This window comes from Falco biarmicus, chromosome 8, assembly GCF_023638135.1.
Source record: "Falco biarmicus isolate bFalBia1 chromosome 8, bFalBia1.pri, whole genome shotgun sequence".
Classification (NCBI taxonomy): Eukaryota; Metazoa; Chordata; class Aves; order Falconiformes; family Falconidae; genus Falco; species Falco biarmicus.
The window spans coordinates 24,943,602-24,967,007 of NC_079295.1; the positions used below are offsets into that span (position 1 = coordinate 24,943,602).

Sequence of the window (23,406 nt, forward strand, 5' to 3'; positions counted from 1 at the left end):
GCTAATATGCAAAGTGAAAAACTGGTGGATAATTTGAAAGATTAACTTTTTCAATGAACGAATTAAATTCCCACACAATACTGAGTTAAACTGATGAATAAACTAAATATGAGAGCAGAAAGTTCCTGCAATTTGCAGCTAGTAATGCGACGATATAACTGGATAATTATAAAGCAGTTCTCTTCTACTACTGATTAGAAACCAGATGGCCTCAAGCATATAAAGGAGAAACAGCAGCAAGACTATTATCTATTATTCTTTTGGCTTGGGCAGAGGATAGAAGAGAAGCATGTGGATTGGTTGGTTTTGATGTATTGACAGCTGAGGAAAATATTTTGTGGTTAGGGTTTGTTAGGGTTTGAGATTTTTTGCATAGGATTAGAAACAGAAAAAAAATGCAAAGACCATTAAACCCAGTCAGCACAGTACATTGTTTGATGAATTCTGAATGCCCTCAAAATTAATAAGCCAAACAAGGCCATTCTTCTCATCTATTATCTACCATGTGTTAGAACCTGGATGATGCTTTCAGCTTGTAACTGAGAAGTGCATACCCAGAACAGGTCAGAGATAATGCTTTTTTTAAAAAAAAAACAACAACAACAACCAAAGAACGCTTCTTAAATTATATTGAAATATCAATAAAACCACAGTAAAGGAAAAATCAGGAACCAGTTGTATGAATAAAAACTCAAAGGGTCATTGAATCCCTAATACTATGTTTATGAAATAATGTGCTAATCAGTGTGGTAACATATAGTTTCAAAGCATTTATTGGGCTTTATAGGTGGTATAGGTGATAATAAGCACAAAAATAATGAGCATAGCACAATAAATTTCTCTAGAAAATATTTACTAAAAATTCCGAGGTCAGGCCCTCTAAGATGTAAAAATATACTATAAAATTCAAATCTATCTGAAATAAAATACTGAAATTGCATGAATATTTGGTTGATATTCATAGTACATAGAGAATTCAAAAAGTTTCTTCTTCCTGATATTAGGGTGGCCTTGTATTAATTTATCATGGAAGCTGCCATGAGAAGGTATGTTCAGCTCCAGACAGGCTGTTCAGAATACTACTACTGCTAAATGAGAAACATTTATTACATAGGAAGAAAAGTTCTTCATTTCAGTTTTGCATTTTTTTCTAATCTAAGTATCCATCTTCTTTGAAAATACTTCCACTTTATAAATTAATTCTATTAATTATGAAGAAACCTACTTTCTTGTGAAACAAAAGAACTGCTGTATGGTATGATCTTACATCTGTACCAATCTGTTCTGTTCAGAGAAGTTTAGTTTCACTGGGTTTATAGGTGGGTTAACAATGGAAGACTATAAAAGTATGTTATGAACATTATGAGAGTAACAACTTTCACTGCAGCTTAGTCTCTAAACTTGTTAATTCCCAGGTTTGGAAGTGAACAAGAATCAGTGCCTGTGGCTCATGCTTATCCTGTAGAACTTGTTAGAGGCCTGTTAATATATTTTGATGGATTTTGTTAGGACAGGATGTAGACTGCAGCCTCCTTCCAGGTTTTCAAGCAAAGCTTGAAAAGTTTTGGATACGATAGTAATTTTGACATATATTATGCTGTTTTCTCTCTTCTTTACACCTATAATATCAAGTAAGCTAAGGAAACTGCAATAGTGAATGATCCATTCAGCAGTTTACACAGTGTGATAAATTAGTTGATATATCTAGAAAACAAAGAACATTAAGAACGTTAAGGCTTACACTCGGGCTTCTGTAACACTGGGTTGATATTTTGATGCCAGCAATCATACATGTGATAAACCATAGTACCAAAAAGATTCCCATATGTACCTGGTCAAATCCATAAATAAAAGGTCCTGTTCTCTCCTGAACACGAGCTTCATTTAGCATAACATAGGCGAGGTAGAGCTTTTCAAGGAGTTACATTTGGCTCACTTAATTCTGTGCTAGCACAAAAATTTTGTTAGAGTACCAGAGAAGCTCATGGAGAATCATCACGAACATCCTACCATGTCTTACCAGAAATCCCCAAAACCAATATGTGTTTTTACATCAGAAAAAAAGAAAAATGTCCAATGTAAGATCCAGCTACTGACCCAGGAAAGGCAGCTTTTTATTGCACAGTTCTCCATGGTTACAACTCCACTGTTTTTCTCTGCCTAACCAGTATGAATTGAATGGATAGCTCTAGAAATCTGGATTGTGCTTTAATAGGTTGGTTTTGCTAGTGAAATGTGATTTGTGTCATCATATTGTGTGTACACGTGTATGCAATCTGTTCCACCTCCCCTTGCCAAATGGCTTTTTGGTTGGAATGTTACTGATCAAATGTGGTAGAAGAATGGGTAATGCACTAAACTTTACACTACAAGTGATGTGAAGAGAGGAACCTGAGCAGAATACTTAAGACTAAACGACTCCTTTAAGTGAACCAAGTTGGCATACGCTCATTAGGCATAAACACTGGAGAGCCACAGGGGAGATGGATGTTTCTAAATTAAGCTTTTCCCCAGCTACCAGAGCAGTTTCAATTGCAGTTTACACCTTTTTAAACACTAAGGGGTCTAATTAAAAAATGCAAGTCTTCTAGAAACTAAAGTTTGCTTATTTTGCTGTTTATGGAAAAAATATTTACCATGAAACTGAAGGTTAAACTTAAATATGAATGTATGCATAAGGATCTTTTCTCCTTTTCTCCTTTACTCCTGACAGTTACATCAGTAAGTACTGTAATCATAGAAGCAAACTATGAATCTAGCTGCTTCATTTTCACTCCACGCATTTCAGATATTCTTACAGCTTTTATGCTTTTCTTAAGCTGCATCAAAATGTTTGGCGCATAGTAAACCAGTCTAAATGGATCATAATGAAAGATACCTTTTTTATAAATATTGTGAGAAAGACAAGATAACATCAACAAGCACAAAATTTACTTTGTTTTGTTGTCATGCCATGAATAAATGATATAAAATCTTTTAAGTGACTGAAACCCAAAGCAATAATTTAAGCCATTATTACAAATGTGACCCTTTACGTTTTCTTGTCAGACATAAAAAATGCTTGTTAACAGTTTAGCATTGCCAGAAGAGCAACAAATAACTCACAATCTTTAGCATTTTGAGGGACAGCATTTTCTGTCTTCTTAAATAACACCTCATAGTGAACTTTAAGGAAGTAGGTTACACAACTTTTAATACTTATTCCGGCATTAACATTTGCTAAACATAGTCAGGTTTTAATATCTTCTTCTTTGATAATCTTTATATCACTAATTTAAAATTTAAAGTTCAATCAAGTGCATCTAATAAATCTGTATGCTTCTAAGTGTTGTTCTGATGATGCATTATCCACTAATATGAAAGTAATTACATACTGACTGGCAGAAAGAGGCTCCTGAGGTTTAGGATCTATAAGGCATTTCTTAATTTTATCTTGGAAAATAATGGATGGAATATGAACTATGAAAATGCTTCTTCTATATTAATATCTATCTTCATGAGAAAATAAATTATAGGTTAGAGATAGAGATTTTTCTAAATTAATACATGTATTCAAAATTGGTGAAGCAATTTTGTTTGACAGTACCATCCACATAAATATTATTTCCATGAAACCTGCAAAATTTCACTGAAATCAATCATGAGAAGGTTGTTTTATTGCTTTAATGCCATGGCATACATAATGTTTCTTGAAAATTTGAAGATTTTTGGTTACTGTGTATTTAAATATATTTAGCTGAATAGATTTACCTAATTATTTGATAGTCTTATGAAAAAGTGGTACTTCATGGCCTCAGTCCTGTAAGGTGCTCAGCACTCTCAGGAAGTCCCAGTGCTCTCAAATCCAAGTCAGATTTGAGAGCTTTTGTCATCAATGAGGAAGTGTGCTGCCCTATCAAATGGAGACTAATTGGATGACATTTCTTGAGGAATCTTTGTAAATCTGTAAGACGAGGAATAGTTTTGTAATTCTTTTCAAATGAAAGGTCAAATTACTTGATAATAAGGCCTGCCTCTTTGCTTTGTATTGCACTATTGCTCGAGTTCTCTGATGAACTATTACATTTCTGGAGTTTTCAGTGTGCAGGAAAACCATTATATTTATATAGTGCAAGCACTAGTGACAGTCCAGTAATTGTTCTGTACAGCTGCTACACTTTCAAGGCATCAACCCAGTCACTGTAGGCAGATGAGTCATGTCACTGATGGATACGTATACTGTGTGGGTGTGGGATTCAGCCATGGGACCAGATCTCAAACTGGTTCTCTGTTTCATCATATGTTTTAGATGACATGATGTAAAATATTATTATTGCTTATCTAAACACCACATTCATGAGAATAATGAAGACCTAAATAGAAAATATGGAGACCAGATGAGAAAGATAAACATAGATCTGTATTTTTAATTCTAAAAATACTGTGTGTGTGTGTGTGTGTGTGTATACACATATATATACACACACACAAATTTAAGATACATAGTAGGAGAAACATCAAGTAAAAGCTTTTCTGCTGTTCAGGCTGTTCCTTATATATCTACCCCAGTTTACAATTATACACTCCAATTCATATATTGGTATCACCTTTGAAAAGTGTCTTTTAAAAGACATTCCATTTCCAGCTTAAATGCAACTTGCTATCACAGTACCATTAACATTGAAGCTACAGAAGGCTTAAAAGTCAAAACTTCAGCCAACAAGGACAGCAAAGAGCTGTTGGCAACATATTATTTGCTCAATGTTATTCCCACAAGATTTCCCAACAAAGGCTGGAAAACAGCATTTCTTTCCTCTTTTGGACAAAACAAGCAATTTGAAACAGGTGTTTTGAGGTAGACTTGAGATGACAGTCTTTCCATCTAAAAAGGCTTGCAGTTTCAGCTACACAAATTGTACACATTACAGTGCAGGAGATTAAAGAGGAATCAGAGCACCAGAAAGCAGGCATGCAGACAGCAAAATATTCACCTGTACCAGTGAATACATATCAAAAACTTCAAAGATTAAATTGTAACTAAAGTACCAAAGCCAGAGATAGAATGATTCAACCAATGTAACTTGAACAGTGACAGCAGCAGTGTTACACTCATAGGCGCACAAGACCTTTATAAATCAAAGTTGGTCTTTATTGCTAGTGGATTTTCCAATATCAAACTAGCAATTTTATGACAATATATTAAGAAGTTATGTCTAGGTATCAGAAATTTTCTTTTTCTTAAATTTTACCATCAAACAATGTTAATGTTTAACTTCACTGAATTTTTTTTGATATTTATTATAAAAATTACTTAACATTAAATCAAATAGATTCCACATACCACTTGAAACTTACACCTTTTTTTTCTTTCGCGTTTCTCTTTGCCTACCAAATTGCAGCTTCTCCAGAATATTAATTAACTGAACACCCAAAAACCCTTCCACTGTTTCTGTGTTTCAGTTAGGTTGAGAGTGCCATGAAGTCTGTCTTGACTAACTTAAAAAAGCTTTATTTAGTGACAGATTGACTTCTAGAATAAAAATTATTAAAATATGCTTAGATAAGCTTTGAGTTTTTGAGATTCAGCCATTAATAACAAAAGTCCTGTTTCAATACCTACCTAACATTACACTTGGTGAATATTTGGGCATAGTCAAAAAAAAAAATAATCTATTGTGCTATTTCTGGCCCTGCAAACAAAGAAATATTGAGTCCGTTGTTTAAATAAGAAAGGTTTGTGTCCTCTTGTATCTAAAGTCCCAAATGGGAAACATACAGGACAGGCAAGGACAAGTCATATTTTAACACAGCAGCAGATTTTCTTTAACAAAAGCTTAAAAAATATGGAGGCCATTAAAACACTGCGTTATAAGACCTCATGATTATACTTCAAACTGTCTGATAGAGAAATTTCAGTATCAGCTTTATATACAAATTGTCATACTACATAATTTTAAAGCATTTAATACAGAAAAAAGAGTAAAATAAGTATTAACATTCCCCACTGTCAGTATTTCTTGGTTAAGAAGATGTTTTTAATAGCTATCCTTTGAAAAACTTGTAAAAATATCTTTTACATGAAAAAAGGCTTTTTAATGCTGATGTGTGAAAGCAGTATATAATGCTATGTTTTAAGGATGCACTAACTCAAAAGCACTTCAGCTTTCTTCCATACTGGTGTAATTTTATTAGTTGTTCCTGTCAGCATCAAGGAAGACAATCACCAGGTTGACTGAAATATGTAAGACCATTATAGTCTTCTGGGAAATTAGGTAATGCCTACTCTCAGGGAGAAAATGTTGATTTAATTTCCATTTGCTCATTAGTATTTGTGTAATATTTCTTTTTAGGTCTTTTTAAATTCAGAGATCTCTTTAGCTGGTCCAGTCTGTAGGGGTCTCACAGTAATGGTATGAACAGAGAAGAAAAGGGAAGAGATGCCCTTGCTAGTTATAGTTTGGCAGCTCCAGTAGAGCTAATACACAGGAGGAAAAGAGAGCTAGGAGAGGCTACATCAAAAGAAGGAAGTTCCACAAATCTAATAAAATCTCCAATGCAAAATCATGTCTTCTTTTAAAGCTGAAGTAATACCACTTCATTTTTTGAACTGTGCTATCATTCTGATTTAAGGTCTATGGTCATGATAAAAAGGGTTAATTATTAAAGGAATATGGCTTTAGCTTCTGTGTCTGCTTCACATTTCTCATTCTGTTGTCCCAGTTTTTTCTGTTCAATACTATTATTGGCCTTATTAATAAAGCTCTGAAAATGAGTTCAAAACTACCTGTTAAAAGGAAGGGACTGTACTGAATATCTAAGAGGTTTTGGATAATAGTGCCAATGTTCATTGTGCATCATGAGCTGCATCAAGGAGCAAACAGCAATAGTAATTTAGCTTTACTCAAACTTAGAAGATGCTACCTTCGAACCATAAACTTGTACAGAGTTTAAAATTCTGCTGCAAAATATTTTAAATCCAAATAGCTTTCCTTTTTTTGTGAAATTACTTAGAGGTCATTGAGATTAACCTAGCCTAATAACCTATGGAAACCTCCTATAAAAATTATAAGGATACAAATGTTCTCGTCACCTCTTGCTTATGTTCTTTGAGAACATAACATGTTTTATATTTCATTATTGTAGTCACTTTCCAGTGTTACACTCAGATAATAAGTACAGCTGATTTTGGTTTTCTGATTCAATTTTGAAGCGTATTTGGATTAGAAACTCTGAACAGTCAAAAGCTCTTCTGATTTCCTCCCTTTATTTTCAGCTGGCTACAATAATGTCTATAATAGAGTTATCCTGGTTCAGTTACCATCTTGTTTGCATTTTCATGTAAATTTCATGTCTTGGCTGCTGAATACACTTTATGCAATGAGAAATTTTAAAGTTTCTTCAATCTCTACTCATAATAAACATATTCAATCTCTCAGCATACAAGAAGCTGACATGTTGCTAGATTTGCTACAGCTTCCCTGAATAAAGATGCAGGTCTGATCATCCATCTATGCCTAGCACTGGACTGAGCCCAGCAAGATATTGGCAAAATAATGTTTGTTCATGTCGTATAGTATTTCCTATAAATAACTAATTTTAACATTGTATTTCAATGAGTGGACTGGTAGTACCTTCCATAGCTTTACACAAGATGTTTTATGGGTAAGGTAAATGTTTATTTTAAAGTTCCCAAGTAATTTGGGACTATATTTATAGTTTGACATTTATTAAATGGTTATGAAATTCTCTTAACATGAAAAATGCTATGTAAGAACTAACCTTGTTAGTACAAGCTTTACTTGAATTCATCTGTGGCAAAAGCAGCAGTGATAAAACAGTATTCAGTACTCAATATGACTACATCATTTAAATATACAGTACACAGGAGATACACTTTCTCATAAGACATGAAAAAGTACCTTTCTGAAAAGCTAATTTATTAAGCTTTACACCCATCAAACTTCCACATCTACCTTTTGCACAGATATACTCAGTATCATCTACCTTACACTGCTGCATTTTCCCCCAACCCGTATGACTCATTTTGCCAGCTGTAAGCATTGCACTTTGTTCAAATTTTCCAGATGTGCATTAGTTCTGTCCATGATGAAAGGACTTACCTAGACTGCGAATATGCTACATATTGTTTGTGTGAGTGTACATTATTCATGTATTTGCTGTGTGTTTGGAAATACACAGCACAAAAATATTGTGAATTCTTAGCAAACGTGCAAAAGGCCCAATGCTTTCTGAATAACTTGTTTATAGTGTCTGGTCCGTGCAATCACAATATGCTCATAGAATTTCAAATCTTTTTGAAAGCATCAGGCATGCTTTCTGGTTGTTCTCCATGTTCATGTGCTTTACGTAGCTCTACAGTTGCTTGAGGAGCCATAGTCCAGCATGTAACAATCCTACGCCACAACTGCTTTCATGCAGTTCTAGAATAGCTAGGAAACCATACTCCAAATAAATGCAGTGGTTTGACAGAAATATTTCTTTAACAGTTCATGGTGGTATTCATAACAGATGGTTTATCGCTTATTATTTCTGTTAAGATTTATTAACACACTATTATGCTTCTTTACTTTGTTTCTAGTTCTTTAGTTTTTACTGTATGCATTTGCATTCTTTAATAAATTTAGATTGAAAATGCCTCAGAACAAAACTTATGAATATACATGTGATACATAGCAATATCGGTCTCTCAGAGTCTCTTGAAACTGTACAGTTTGCATAATAGGTAACAAAAATAAAGTGTTTTCATGCAGGAAATAAAAATAATCTGGAAAGTGTCCCCATTAAGTTATAAATTCAAAATTAAAAGGAGAAGAGCACAAGTATTTGTGTGAATTAATCTTAAAAATAAAAAGAATCAACTAAATTTAGAGGAGTAAGAATGATGATAACTCATTGCTGTTGCATAACAGCTTCTATGTATGCTTTCCACTCATTATCCTTTGCAGGATGCTTTCAGATTAGTGGGTAAATATTATTCTCTCTACTTGACAGAAGTTAGAGAGGTTAAATGTCAGCTTGCCTAAGATCACCGAGAAACTCAATGGCAGAGACAAGCACATAATTCCCAGGTCATCCAACATTTCGCCTAGCATTTTGCCTACATATTCTATTTTATAAAAGAAATTATACAGTGAAGAATCTTTGTGTTTCTCCAAGAAATGTCAAACGTTGCTGCTGCATGTGGTGCTCCAGAGCCTATAACAAGAGTCCCCTACACAAACCAGTTTTCCCATGAAGCATATGGCCAATGTGCTGCAAAGCACATCAGCCCAGTTTGCCTCCTTGACACTTCACCAAGAAACACTGTGCAAAACATCTGTTGAACACAACACAAGGCAGAAATGTTATCCAGTACCAAGCAGGTTTTCTTGAGGAGAAAGATGTAAGAACTGTCAAAAAAGAGATAGCACCACAAACAGTTCAACCCAGTTTAAAATGATAAAGGCTTACTGAATCTCTCTCTCTCTTTTTTTTTTTTTTTTTTTTTTAATTAGTTGTTATCTGATAGTACCTCTGGTACATACAGTTCCTACTCCTTTTCCTTAACAGAACAGCAGCCATTGATAAATTTTCATTCTTCTTAAATATCTTTTCTTTCCATTTCAGTGAACTACTGTTATCTTTGAGAAACTAACAGCTACCAAACACTTCAGAAAGATAAATCTCTCTAAAACCGTGTGAATTTATGACAGCTACTTTGATCTCACTCCATATTTTTCCAGGTATCTGATGGCAGCCCTTCTATAATAAGTGCCCCCTTGAACTTGTGATCTTAGCAAGTGAACACATGAACCTAAAAAGAGCAAAAGATGTTCACCAGCCCTATCTGTGTGAAACACCTGAAGCAAGATTCTCAGAGTCAAAAAATGTGTTTGAACGGAGAGTCTTCAAGCTTGCAGCAGCATTGGTTTAACAGTAAATGGAATAAACAGGAACACACAGGAAAAGCTGAATTTTAGATCAAAATTCTTTATTCAAAGGCAAAATACAATACAGTTTATTTAAATTTGACATTTTCTCATTTTAAACAGAATAAATCTTATCACCTAATACTGCTTGTAAAACACACTAGTTAAAAATGCATTCCCACTTTCTTCAAGCAAAACCAGCATGAGATGGAATTTCATCGAGGATGAACAGCCTTCAATTATTTTTTTATCATTTTAATTGATTAATTGTAGCTAGTATGACTTTTGCTACTTAGTATTATAGTCTTCTCTTTAGTAAGATGGAAGGGAGCTTGGTTTCCCCATCATGTCATGTCCCAAGGTTCAGAAATTTTTTAAGTGTAAAGCTTTAGTCTTGTCCCAGTGGTGCTCCTTACTCTTAAACACATTTCATTCCCTAAGCCACCTATTTTACAATCCAAACTATAAGGAGAGTTTCACTGTCCAGAAGAGATAGGTTAATAAAATGACTTTGCACTAACAGTGTATTTGTCAACATCTATTTTAAGCAAGTGGAAGCAGTAAAGTTCTTCTGAGTGGATTGCTAAGTACACTGAAGTCTTCCATCTAGCCAAGATTGTGAAGATTGGCCAATGCCAACACTAAAGCCTTGCAAGGCGGTCACACAACAGGATAAAAAAAGGATAAATTCACATGTTCAGTCAGTCTCTATTGTAACTGCCAACATGAAACCAAATAATTTGTTTTCTCTTTTGTATCTATGTGCAACTCTACATAGTCCCATCTTTTTTCTCTTAATCCAGCCAACAAAAATAGTTAACAGTGTTTGTTTTCACTTCCTGTTACATGGGAATAAGCAATACAGCATATAAGTTCTTTATCACATTATGAGTATGAAACTCACAACCAACAGTCAGCCTCTCCTCTTGTGTGTGTCTAAGAAACTACCATGAAAATGCCGGTTCCATTTCTGCTATGATCACTCTGATACTTCTGTTCTCTCATCTTGCCTAATAGGCAGGGTTTTTTTTTACTCTTCAGTTTCACCTAACTTGGTCTAGACCAGCCTAGGAATAAATTTAACTGAAATGAGAATAGGAGCCAGATTTCAGGCAAAAGAAATCCAATTTACATTATGTGTTGCTCTAAGTGAAGCACACTGGCTGGAATTTTCAAGCAACTGCAAGAAACATGTAGAGTGAGCTTTGCTTTTCTTGTTGTCTAATCCATTTTCTTCATTGTCTGAAAATCCAGCAGAAAAACACTGATATAAATTTCACAAATAGCAGTTTTCTTGCCACATATAGCCACAGTGCTCTCATCTACTAGGAAAACATTCTTGTCAACTCACCAGGTGGGGGTCTGAAAGTATTAAGACTGCTTAAAAGACTAAGTAATGCCTATGCTTCAGCTTGCTGTCAGCTAGTGTGTTTAATGCACAAAAAATAGCTAGCATCATTACTTAACTGCAAGTCCTAGTTACAATATAAAAAATAGATGAACAGCCTCTACCATCACCTCAGTCTGGTGCTTAATGGCTGCTTGAAGGTACCATATAATCTTTTGGATGGCTTAATTGTTTCTTTCTTCATAGTTCAAAGAAGAGCAGTTATTAACCCTGGTGTTCTCACAACATTTTCAAAGTAGAACCTCACTGAATAAGAAGTGCCACTTAGATTACTAAGGATAGGATCTAAGGTTTACACACACTTGCTGCTGGAAAGTTAAACAGAAAGGAGTGTGCTGACCATTATAATCTTCTAAGATTATGTTCAAGGAGCATTAAATTCCTCGATCTTGAACAAGCTGAAAACTCAAATCCCTAACTACTTACTACCAATCAAAAAGGAAATAAAAGTTGGCAATGTTGCTGACAAGGTATTTCTCCTTCCAGGCATCATTTAATTTCAGTATAATTATTCATTTTTATTATTTTTGAAAGATCTGATTTTTTAAACAAACAGTTTTTAAGTACCAGGGGAATATGGAATAAGTAGAAGTAACTGGTGGAAAATGGGTAGAAGATTTCTTGAATATGTCACTTGCCCAAATAGGTAGTAACTGGAGGTAGTCACCATCTGATGTTTGTTCATTGGTCTGTGTAAAATGAAGTGGTGATCTGAGTCCCGTAGGATTTGGAGAGCACTTGCAGCACAGAAGGCAATAATTAACATCACTACTGACAGTCTCTGTAACTATGCCAAGCATTGAATTGGGATGAAAATGTAATCTACCTTCATATCTTTAGAAGTTTTGTTCCTTCATATCAAATTGGAGGAGCAGCCAAAGGAAATTTGTTTTATCGGGTGCCCACACTATGCTTTTTCTTTGCAAGAAAGTAAACGTCAGCTTCTAGAGCCAGCAAATCAAGCACTGCTTACAAACATAATCCCTTCCAAATAAAATTTAAATCCAACTTGGATAACACCAACAGATAACAAATCCATACTTTTAAAGGAAAGATAACAAGCTTTAGACATTGACAAAAGTAGCAGTGAAGCAAAAGGAAATATTTCTGTGATAAGCTTCTTTGTCACACCTTTAGCTGTACTATAGCCTCAGTGAAATTTGTCTGTGTGAAAGTTTTCCACACCACAAAACTGAAAGCGGCAATAGCTGTCAAGGACACTCATAGATCTTTCTCTAACTTTTTTTATTTCTGGTTGCCTAAACATCTTCTAAAGAGAGTAGACTCTTGTGCAGTGAACTTGAGCAGATGATAATAGATTTGCTTTGGGAGAAAAACACTGCATCACTGCATCACTGCAAAAAGTCATTCACTGGCCGTGAACAGGCTGGCAAGGTTACCATGTGGTAGATAAATGAATTTGATGACATGCTTAATTATGCAGATTTTATGGACCAGATATGCCACTTAAAGGTTGCTAGAGGGAACAAGAATCAACTAGCTGTGTAAAATTGTCAATGAACTTATTGGACCTGGCAGAGATTAGGAATTTCACAGAAGTTTATTTTGCCAAAACACCAAGTAATTGAAGCTTAATGCTCAAAATTACAATAAAGTATTCTTTAAGTTAGCTCTGTATTTGCTAAGTTTACTGAAAGTAGATATATATACACTGCCTGATTATTGACATGGTATATTTCTTATTCTAGGTTCTATCCTTAGGGGCTGACGTTCTACCAGAATATAAACTCCAGACACCTCGCATCAACAAGTTTACTATATTGCACTATAGTCCTTTCAAAGCCGTCTGGGACTGGCTCATTTTGTTGCTGGTAATATACACTGCCATATTCACCCCTTACTCTGCTGCCTTCCTTCTGAATGATAGTGAGGAACGGAAGAGGAGAGAATGTGGATATTCTTGCAGCCCACTGAATGTTGTAGACTTAATTGTGGATATTATGTTTATCATTGACATTCTAATAAACTTCAGAACAACATATGTAAACCAGAATGAAGAAGTGGTAAGTGACCCAGCAAAAATAGCAATTCACTACTTCAAAGGCTGGTTCCTAATTGACATGGTTGCTGCAATACCTTTTGACCTCCTGATTTTTGGCTCTGGCTCTGAAGAGGTAAGGTTAAATGACTAAAAAATCTTAAATCTTAAGCTTTGACTTTACTATAATAATCTGTATATTCTAGTATATTTTTTGCTTGTCAGTTAATAAGCTATTTAGTAGTTCCACCCCATCTTCTCAAGTTAAACTAAAAATAAATCTTCCTTGGTAGAATAATGTAGAGTATTAGCTTTCATTGATAGGAGAACAAGCTGAATGATTCAGCTAGTATTTTTCAATTATACCATATATGATACTGCCTTTATAAATAATGAAATAAATATATCATGCATGAAGGATTTGTTCAAACACTTTTATTTAAGTTCTCCTTTGATTTGCTGCTTGCTTTGTAAAAACTGCTCTTAATGCATATAAGTGTTGTGTTGGCATGAAAGCATTAGAATAAATTTTCTCTGTGCAAAATCTTCAGATCATATCTTTACTCAGTGTAAAACATTAGTTGTAGTGTGAACTATACCAGTTAACAAAAAAATTTGGCTGTTGCCTATTTTATCAAGAATATGGACTACCAAAAGAAAGGAAAAAATATTATATGGGGATAACCTTGCCAGACGTGGCTAATGTCCTTACCCTATCTGTACAGTAGGTTACAAAAGAGTTCAATATATGCATCTGAAAATTGCCCCAAGGTGTACAAAATATACACTATGTTCTGGATGCCTGACCTAGTTCTATCTCCTTCCAAAGAATTTTATTTAATTTAAGAAATGTTAAAGTTATATTTGTTGATGAAAAGTGAACTGACAAGTAGAGATTGGGGGGGGGGGGGGCGAGTGTGATGCATAGAATACAGCAGGGTTTGTTTTTTTTTCATTAAAAAAAGCAGCAAACCAAGCAAAATATGATTCATTCACTTTTCAAAGGACACAAATCCATTTATTAAAAATACCATTTTGCACATATTGACATAAGAGAAACAGACAGTTTTGTCAACCATATGTGCATCTCATTAATTGAGAAGAGAAAGGTGAAAACTGCATATTAATCAGCAACTTTTAGCATGAAAATTTACTGATCTGACTGTGTGTCTCCATGTTATGATACAGAGAATGCAAAAATGTTTTTGTTTTAAAATTATATCCTTTTTGTTAATTTGCTGTGACAGCAAAAATTGTTATGTCCACCCCAAAAGCCTGATCTGAATTCTGATACCCTAGCTATCCTCACAAATTACATGTAAACTTAATTAAGTATGCCTTTAAGGGTCAGTATAAAACAACTGGCACATACCTACATGGCCTTGAGAGTCTCGTGAGCATATTCAACCTTAAAACTTTCATAAGTAGGATGATTATAAGTCATCCTTTTCTTAAACTTATTTTCATACATTTTATGTAATGAGAAGGTTTCCTGTCTCGTACTTCTGAAAAATTATTATAATAATGTGGTCTTATTCAGCAGTCATAGAAATCAATGTAACATTCCTAATCCATAGTGATAGCCCTACTAATTTGAATATGAGCATACACACTCAAGGTACATAAGGAATCTGGAGAAACATGTAGGTAAGAGCATGCAGAAGAAATAAATTTTCTTAAAGGAATGCAGTAAGAAGAGAGTAAGAAAAAAGCACAGATGGAACATGTTAATAGTTCTCTTACCAAAAGAAAGCTTTTCTACTCAGATTGTGACTAAAAAGCCCAGAAATTTAAGGAAACTTTAATCAACTTTTGCACTCATTATCGGTGGTAGGTCTCAGTCTTTCTGCAGATTTTTTTTCTGTAGTTTTGATAGTATAGACACATGAAAGACAAACATTTTGACAATGGCATTACTTCTAACTTGGACCACATCATTTCCCTTCAGGTGTGTCTGCATCCCTTTCCAATCACTGAGAACTAATCAATGTCAAAAATTATGTTCAGTGATTGGAAGCGTGGAACACCAAGAATTACAATGGGGACCAATTCCAGAGTTCATTAAAGGAGTGCTGTTTGGATTTGACCCTGAACATCATTCTTCCACACCTCCCCTGTTACAGACGTTCTTAATAATAAAGTGCCAGGTGCTAAAGCGATATTAAAAGGATAACTTTAACATAAAATAATGGTACAAATTAGTAGCAAACAAGTGCATTGTGGCAGCTGAGTACACAAATACAAAAACACAGAACTTGGAACATAAATTATTGCACCATGTAATGACTTTTGCAGTGTTTCAGATATGAGTGAATTAATTCTTTATTCCCTCAAAACCTAGTAATTGAACAGTTTCATGATCTGTAAAAACTAGTTAGTTTACCTAAGCAGCAATGAAATACACAGATTATGACCCCTTCACCATGCCATCATGATTTCTCTCTCATTCATGGTACTGAATATGTCAGTCACTTTTTCTAAGCTGCTACTTACTGTAGTTTTGCTTCCTATGTTGCTAACTGTAATATTTCTCCAATGATCCCTTTTTCATAGTTTAGCAAGAAGCAGAAAAGGTATAACTGTTAGAATAGAGCACGTTTCATCTAATAGATTTTTTTCAGTCATAAGGGTTATCTTTTTTATGAAATGGTTCTTTTTTGTTATCTAGAGATTCTTTAAATAAGAACTCCTACAAACAATTGTATAGAATAGTCTTTTTATTAAACAACATAAGCTCCAAAGAGAGCTCCATGTGTGCTCACCCAGCTTTAAAACACCTTGATATCAAACCGAGTCTAGAAAGGGCAGCAGATAATAATCCAAATACCACATACAGCAATTTCTGAATGCTTCTGTTTGAGTCATTCTTTTCCAACCATAGGAAAGCAACAGAGTAAGACAGTTAACTTCCAAATTTCTAAAATAGGGAACTAATATAATTTTAAATTATTGTTTCCTGTTTAAGCAGACTCAACACAAAATTATTATGGCTGGTAGTAAACTATTCTCTTTTTTTGGGTGTGTATCATAAATGTTAAGTGGCATCCCTGATACTTGGGAAGATAAAAATAATGAGTAGATGGACTTTTTACTTTCTATTCTTTTGATAGTTTTTAATCATTATGCTCAGCTGAGGAATCTGGTTTGGTTTTTAAACAAATAACAGTTGCAGTGGCACAGCTCCTTAAAGCACACTTATAGATGGTGTGCATATACAAGTAGAATGCTGCTTAAGATTACTAGATATTTATATATATATGCATTTAAAATAATGTGCCTTTTAATGTATTGATCAGCTTTTCACTTCAAAGACAGATATGTTGTAGGGAAAAATCACATGGATATATAGATAACCAAAGCTTCTTCCCTTTCATCTAGAACCTACTGCAATAAAACATACAAACAAGTGATGGTAACAGCTTCAGAAAGAATATTTTCATATTTATAGTTTTATTAAATTGACACCAAAGAGAACACTCAGCTGAAATATGCAGAAAAGCATGAAGGCTTTTCCTTTTACTGTTTACAAATAGTAGTGACCAGAGCTATTTTACAGAACATAATTTAATAGCATTATCAGCAGGGAAAATGCTGCCTTAGAGAATTAAAATAAATACACCATGATGTATGTATCCAGCATACTCACAAAACATAAGAGTGAATGTGTCTTCTATTTGTAGCAATAAATCAAGAAAATAGATGAGTTTGGGCTAAAATGAAGACATACAAGTAAAAGTACCCTTGTTCTCTTGGTTTTGATGTCTTCACTCTGTTACACAGCCTATCTGGTAAAGCAAACTGAAAAGAAGAATCTCACATTTCTAGAATTAGAGATTGAGTCTCGTAGTCCTGACTGCATCTCTGCTGATGGAATCAGTACTTTACCCTCTTCCAAATTAAAATATATTTCAAAATCAAGCTCAGAAAACATCTCAAGAAGAGAGTAATATAGTTTCCTGTACTCAATTTAGCAATTTACTTGGAAAACCTATTCCAATGAATTTCAAATCTGTTACACTGAAGACTGCATAGCTGATGGTACAGGCAGTCTGCCTTTGTATTAGCAGCTCTGTGAAATGAGTACAGACCAGGATGATACAGCATTAGGGTAAAGTCTCTGGAAATTATTTAGGTGGCTGGCTAATCTCAGAGAAGCATTTAGTATCAAGTTTTTCTTCCTTTAATTGTTTTTCAAGATGAAGCAAAGAGGAACCCCAGCACTGCTTGAGCAGACATTCGTAGACCATTTTGGCAGTCCTTTATCAACAGCAGTTGAAGTACCAGTACCCTGCTATAAATAAGATTTGGTTAGTTGAAGTATTTTTGTTTAATTGGTGTTTGTACTAACATTTTCAGCAGTATCATGATGCATACAGCATAAAGATCTTCAACAATGACACAGTGCTCAGAAGAGGCTATTAAGGTAATGGAGCATAGTCTGAAAGGCCAAATTCTGGCATGTATTGGAGATTTTTCTGAGAGAGAAAAGTTAACTGTGCTTGATGCTATAGTACTTGTATTTAACAGATTTACTTACAGGCTGCAAAAAAGGTTGATGATGGTTTTAACACAAAATGTAGGTGACAGGAAATTATTGAGAAACTGAGGGCTTTATAATACCAAGAAGCTGGAAAGGACCCTATAGCAAATGAAATACTGTGTAAGCAAGTGACATTAATGCACATTGGAAGAGACAGTTTGAGCTACTCATACACATCAGTGGGTTATTTGGTTTAAAAAAGAGACAAATAAGAGATGGAAATATAGATTTATACATTAACAGTAATGGAAGTTATGAAGAAATAAAAAAAAAGAAATTTAAAAAATATCTAGAGAAAACCTAAGGATTTGGCCATCAGTGACAAAGTCATGAGTTGTAAATGGCTTTTTACACAGGCAGAATACCCCTTATGCAGATAATGAATCAGGTGATACCAGCTTCCTCTTCCAGCATTATACAATAATAACTAATGAATGACACCCTCTTTAATCAGATAGACTGATGCCCTCCTCTTTCAAATCATGCTGTAATCAGTTGCTGTCTATCAAAATAGCTCCCTGCTGTGGTCATTTCAGCACCAGGGCTTGAGAAATTGAGGGTATAAACCAATCTCACTATTAAAGGAGAGGACTAATCAGAGTTAAGGATACCCCATTGTAATTATGTAAGGATTTGGTTAAAAAAAATAAATCAGCGGCCTGGCGAAAAAACAATTGACAAACATTACCCTTTCTCAAGCTTCTTACTAGAAGAACTGAATAATTATTCCAAAACAACTAAAAATGCCTTCTATGTGGTTCTATCCATCAGCTCATCGTCCTGAGGGATACGGGTCATGCAAGGAGTAAGGTCAGGACCCTGAATTTTAGAAAGCAAACTTCCAGCTCTTCAAGGAGTTACTAATACACCCTGGGAGACTGCCCTCAGAGACAAGGGAGCAGAAAAGAGCTGGCAGACCTTTAAGGATACTTTCCTTAAAGTGCAAGAGCTCTCGATTCCCAGGTGTAAGAAATCTAGAAAGGAAGGCAAGATTGCAGCATGGATTAGCTGAGACTTGCTGGTCAAAGTGAAGGGCACAAAGGAGACGCACAGGCAGTGAAAACAGGGACAGGTATCTTGGGAAGAGTATAGGGATCCTACCCAGTTTTGTAGGGATGGGGTCATGAAGGCCAAGGTGCAGATGGAGCTGAACTTGGCAAGGGATGCAAAGAATAACAAGAAGGGCTTCCACAGGTATGTCAGCCAGAAAAGGAAGGTCAAAGAAAGTGTACCTCCCCAATGAGCAAGACTGGCAAATAGGTAACTCAACAGTACTTCAGTCTTCACTGGCAATCTCTCTTCCCACACCTCTCAAGTGGATGGACCACAAGATGGTGACTGGAGGAGCAAAGTTTCTCCCATTGTAAGAGATCATGTTTGTGACCACCTGAGGAACCTGAACATACATAAGTCTACGGGACCTGATGAGATGCATCCCAGAGTCCCAAGGGAATAGGCTGATGTAGTTGCCAAGCCACCCTCCATTTTTTGTTTTGAATTTTTGATATTTGAAAAGTCATGGCAGTCTTGTCAGCCTCACCTTTGGGCCTGGAAAGATCATGGAACAGATCCTCCTAGAAGTTATACTAAGCCACATGGAGAACAGGGAGGTGATTTGATATAGCCAGCATGGCTTCACCAAGGGCAAGTCCTGCCTGGCCAACCTGATGGCATTCTATGATGGAATGACTACATCAGTGGACAAGGTAAGAGCTACAGATGTCATCTATCTGGACTTCTGAAATGCCTTTGACACAGTCCTCCACATCATCCTTCTCTCTAAATTGGAGAGGTATTTATTTGATGGGTGGACTGTTTGGTGGATGAGGAACTGATTGGATGGTCACATCCAGGCAGTAGAGGTCAACAGCTCAATGTCCAGGTGGAGATCAGTGACAAGTGGTGTCCCTCAGGTGTTTGTATTGGGACCAGTACTGTTTAATATCTTCCTCAATGACATAGAGGGCTCAAGTGCACCGTCAACAAGTCTGTGGACAGCACCAAGCTAAGTGGTGCGGTTGACATGCCTGAAGGACAGGATGCCCTCTAGAGGAACCTGAACTAGCTCAAGAAAGGGGACCCACGGGAACCTTACAGGGTTCAACAAGGTCAAATGCAGGGTCCTGCATCTGGATTGTGGCAACCCCCAGTATCAATTCAGGCTGGGGGACGAAGGAATTGAGAGCAGTCCTGCTGAAAAGAACCTTGGGGTACTGGTGGACAAAAAGCTGGACATGGGCTGGCAATGTGCACTTGCAGCCCACAAGACCAACCATATCCTAGGCTGCATCAGAAGAAGAGTGGCCAGCAGGTCGAAGGAGGTGATTTTGCCGCTCTACTCCACTCTGGTGAGACCCTACCTGGAGTACTGCATTCAGCTTTGGAGCCCTCAGCACAGGAAAGACATGGACCTGTTGAAGCACATCCAGAGGAGGGCCAAAAAAAGGATGGAACACCTATCCCATGAAGAAAGGCTGAGAGAGTTGGAGCTGGCCAGTGTGGAGAACTGAAGGCTCTGGGGAGAGATTATTGCAGTACTTAGAAGGGGCATATGAGAAAGATGGGGACAAGCTTTTTAGCAGGGCCTGTTGCAATAGGACAAGGGGTAATGGTTTTAAACTGAAGGAGGTTAAATTTAGACTAGATACAAGGAAGAAATTTTTTACGGTGAGGGTGGTGAAACACTGGAACAGGTTGCCCAGAGAGGTGGTAGATGCCCCATCCCTGCAAACATACTAGGTCAGGTTGGACGGGGCTCTGAGCAACCTGATCTAGTTGAAGATGTCCCTGCTTATTGCGGGGGGCAGGGGGGTGGACTAGATGACCTTTAAGTTCCCTTCCAACCCAGACTGTGTGATTCTACAATTCTACTTAGCTCATGGAGAGAACCATGTAAGCAATAAAGAACCATTGTAGGCATGTATTGGTGAGGGGGTTTTGTGCTTTTACTAAAGTCAAAACTGAAGAAAATAATACACTTTTACTCCAAGCCCCCTCCTGTACTATAGCTAGAAAAAATCAAAAGGCTTTTTCAAAGGTCAAATTGCATAATAACCAAACAAGGCAAAAATATCAAAATTACATTGGCTATACTGGTTAGCAAAATGTTAGATTGGCAGATTGGAATATATAATAGTGCAATGGAGAAATCTAAGATGATCTATTTTACTTTTCTCTGTAACTTTGGTTTTGTGCAATGAACAAGTAAATTTGAAGAAATGGAATGTATGTTTTGGCAGAATCTATTTAAAATGGGTGTTAGCTTAAGACCTTTATCTTTTTAATAAATTTTACCAATTAAGACAGGTATCTTCAATGTATTGTAGAGATTTTAGATTCTGGAAGTACTTATGTGCTATGATCCTAATGAATTCCAGTTTAGGCAAACAGTTAAGTGTTTCATAAGTGTTTCATAAATGGAACACTTTGCACTTAATATACTGTAGTGAGGGAAAATGATCCTGTACCTATCTTCTGCTAATCCAGATTCACAGTTTCTGTAGCTATGAGATTCCTATGTGCTTCTGGCTCACAGTAAATGTTGCTACTGTTAAAAAAAAAAAAATAAAAAAAAAAATACTGATGTGAGTGTTCAGCAACTCTTGAACTTGTAGTCCAGCTGATAAAGCCAGGTATGATGAGTACAGAGCAGCAAGCAATTCAGAGAAAAGAGTAGTCTCTATCAGATTGCTATTTGCAGACATTAATCATTGGCACCAGATGTGATAAGGTGGGTAACAGACAGAGTAGGACCTTTGCTTCCTTGGGTGCAGTGCTGAGCAGAGATAGTTCTGATCCCAGGTACTGTCCCTGGCCAAGTGACATATGGGAGGTGGACTGTTACTGTATGAAAGCTACATCTCCACTGAGAAGTGGACAACATGTAAAGCATACACATCATGCTTTTCACCACTACTGCTAACTATATTTTAGTGTCAAAGCCTCTAGCCTCTCCACTTTGTTAAAGAAAAATCAAACTCGGGATGAGTTTCTTGATGCTTTAAAGCTTATCTAAACTTACTCATGCTGATTCTACCCTGAAGAGATGGGGTCTGCTTGTATTATACACTTCCCGCATACTCCAGAGCTCACACTGATGCAGTATCTAAGCATGGGATTGGCACTGAGGATGCATAATATTAGCAAGTCTTATCTTAAGAATGGGGTGGAACACTGCTGACATATTTTGCAATCACAATGTACCTTCTGATCTATTTAAAGGGCACTGTAAGAATACGCTGCCTCTTGCATGGTGTACAGATATAACTACATCTCTAATAGAATGGTTTCGACACACCACTAAGAACAAATGTTAGCTTTTCTTAAGATTGCTCTTTTCCTTAAGTGATCAAAATATTTAAGCCTGATCTACCTTACCAGAAAAAGTACCTGATGGCAATAGTCATATGCTGAAGCTCAGCTTTTTGTAGTACATCATCTTTCAGAGTCTTGAGGTCACATTCAATGAAACAGCCTTATGTGGCAATAAGATTCACCTTGAAATTATTCTCTGTGATGTTAAGTTGAACCAAGGAGTGTTACCCACTGTTACCTTACATTATCTTGTTGTTCATTTACTCAGAAAATATGAACAATATATTGAGTTGTCCACTGACAACTGGGATTTTACTCAAAAACATGGTAAATGCAAGAATTTAATAAAACATAAGAACTAGTCTAGTACTTGTTGAAAGAAAGCTAACGTGACACATACTACCATCAGAGTGGTTTGTAGGGCTCAGAAAACTTTTCCAGTTAAGTGTTATGTAATATACATGCACATTGAAAAAAAAAGGAAGAAAAAATTATTGAAAACTTATTCAGGCTTGACATTTACTGAATACTTTTATATATGTTCAGACTTAATGGAGGAGAAAAGGTAGCTGAGTTGGTTTTGAAATTGAGTACTCACTATTTACAATCTTGTCAATCTCTTTAACAAGGAATGAACAAGTATGCAAACAATTTACATATTGAAAATTGTAAATTTACATTAATAAACTTTAGATTACTTTAAAAAGGTCAGAGCCTCAAAAAGTCTGCAATGAATCATAGTGCAGGGGTGCACTAAATATCTTGGAATAAATCCCTGGTTTATAACAGACCCTTTTTTTCTTTTAATGGTATAGTACCTTTATTAGTCATCTCTACCACTATGCCTGCAAAATTCAGGATGAAAGATGCAAAAAGAAGATTAATCTTGAGTCTGGCAAAAGGAACTTTTCCATGATTTTCTATTCTCAGTGGTTCATCTTCTTTTACCTGTATAGTGTTCTGGCCATTACAAACAGGAAGAATATTTGCAGAGTAAGTTACTTACTCTTTGAGACATTTTCTGCTTTATTCCTTCACACTTCACATATGTGCCAGAGCATTGCAAGGAGTCTCTAAGTTAAAGTCAAATATAGTCACACAGCTTTGTTCAAATGTCATAAATGCTTGTTAACTGCAAGGCCAGTCATATAATTATGTTCCAATAACTTACAGACTTTATCATGCCAAAACATCATGAATCTAATGGATCATTTAAGTCCATTAATGTGGAATGAAG

At 35.7% G+C, this 23,406-nt stretch overlaps 1 protein-coding gene across 1 annotated transcript in view; it reads left to right on the top strand.

Moving 5' to 3' along the window:
* KCNH7 (potassium voltage-gated channel subfamily H member 7) overlaps positions 1-23,406 on the top strand; it is a 236,453-nt gene that overhangs the window by 167,867 nt on the left and 45,180 nt on the right. Inside the window, exon 7 of the mRNA XM_056350514.1 lies at positions 13,026-13,451. Coding sequence (XP_056206489.1) covers positions 13,026-13,451 — 426 coding nt within the window. The remainder of the gene's footprint in view (positions 1-13,025; positions 13,452-23,406) is intronic.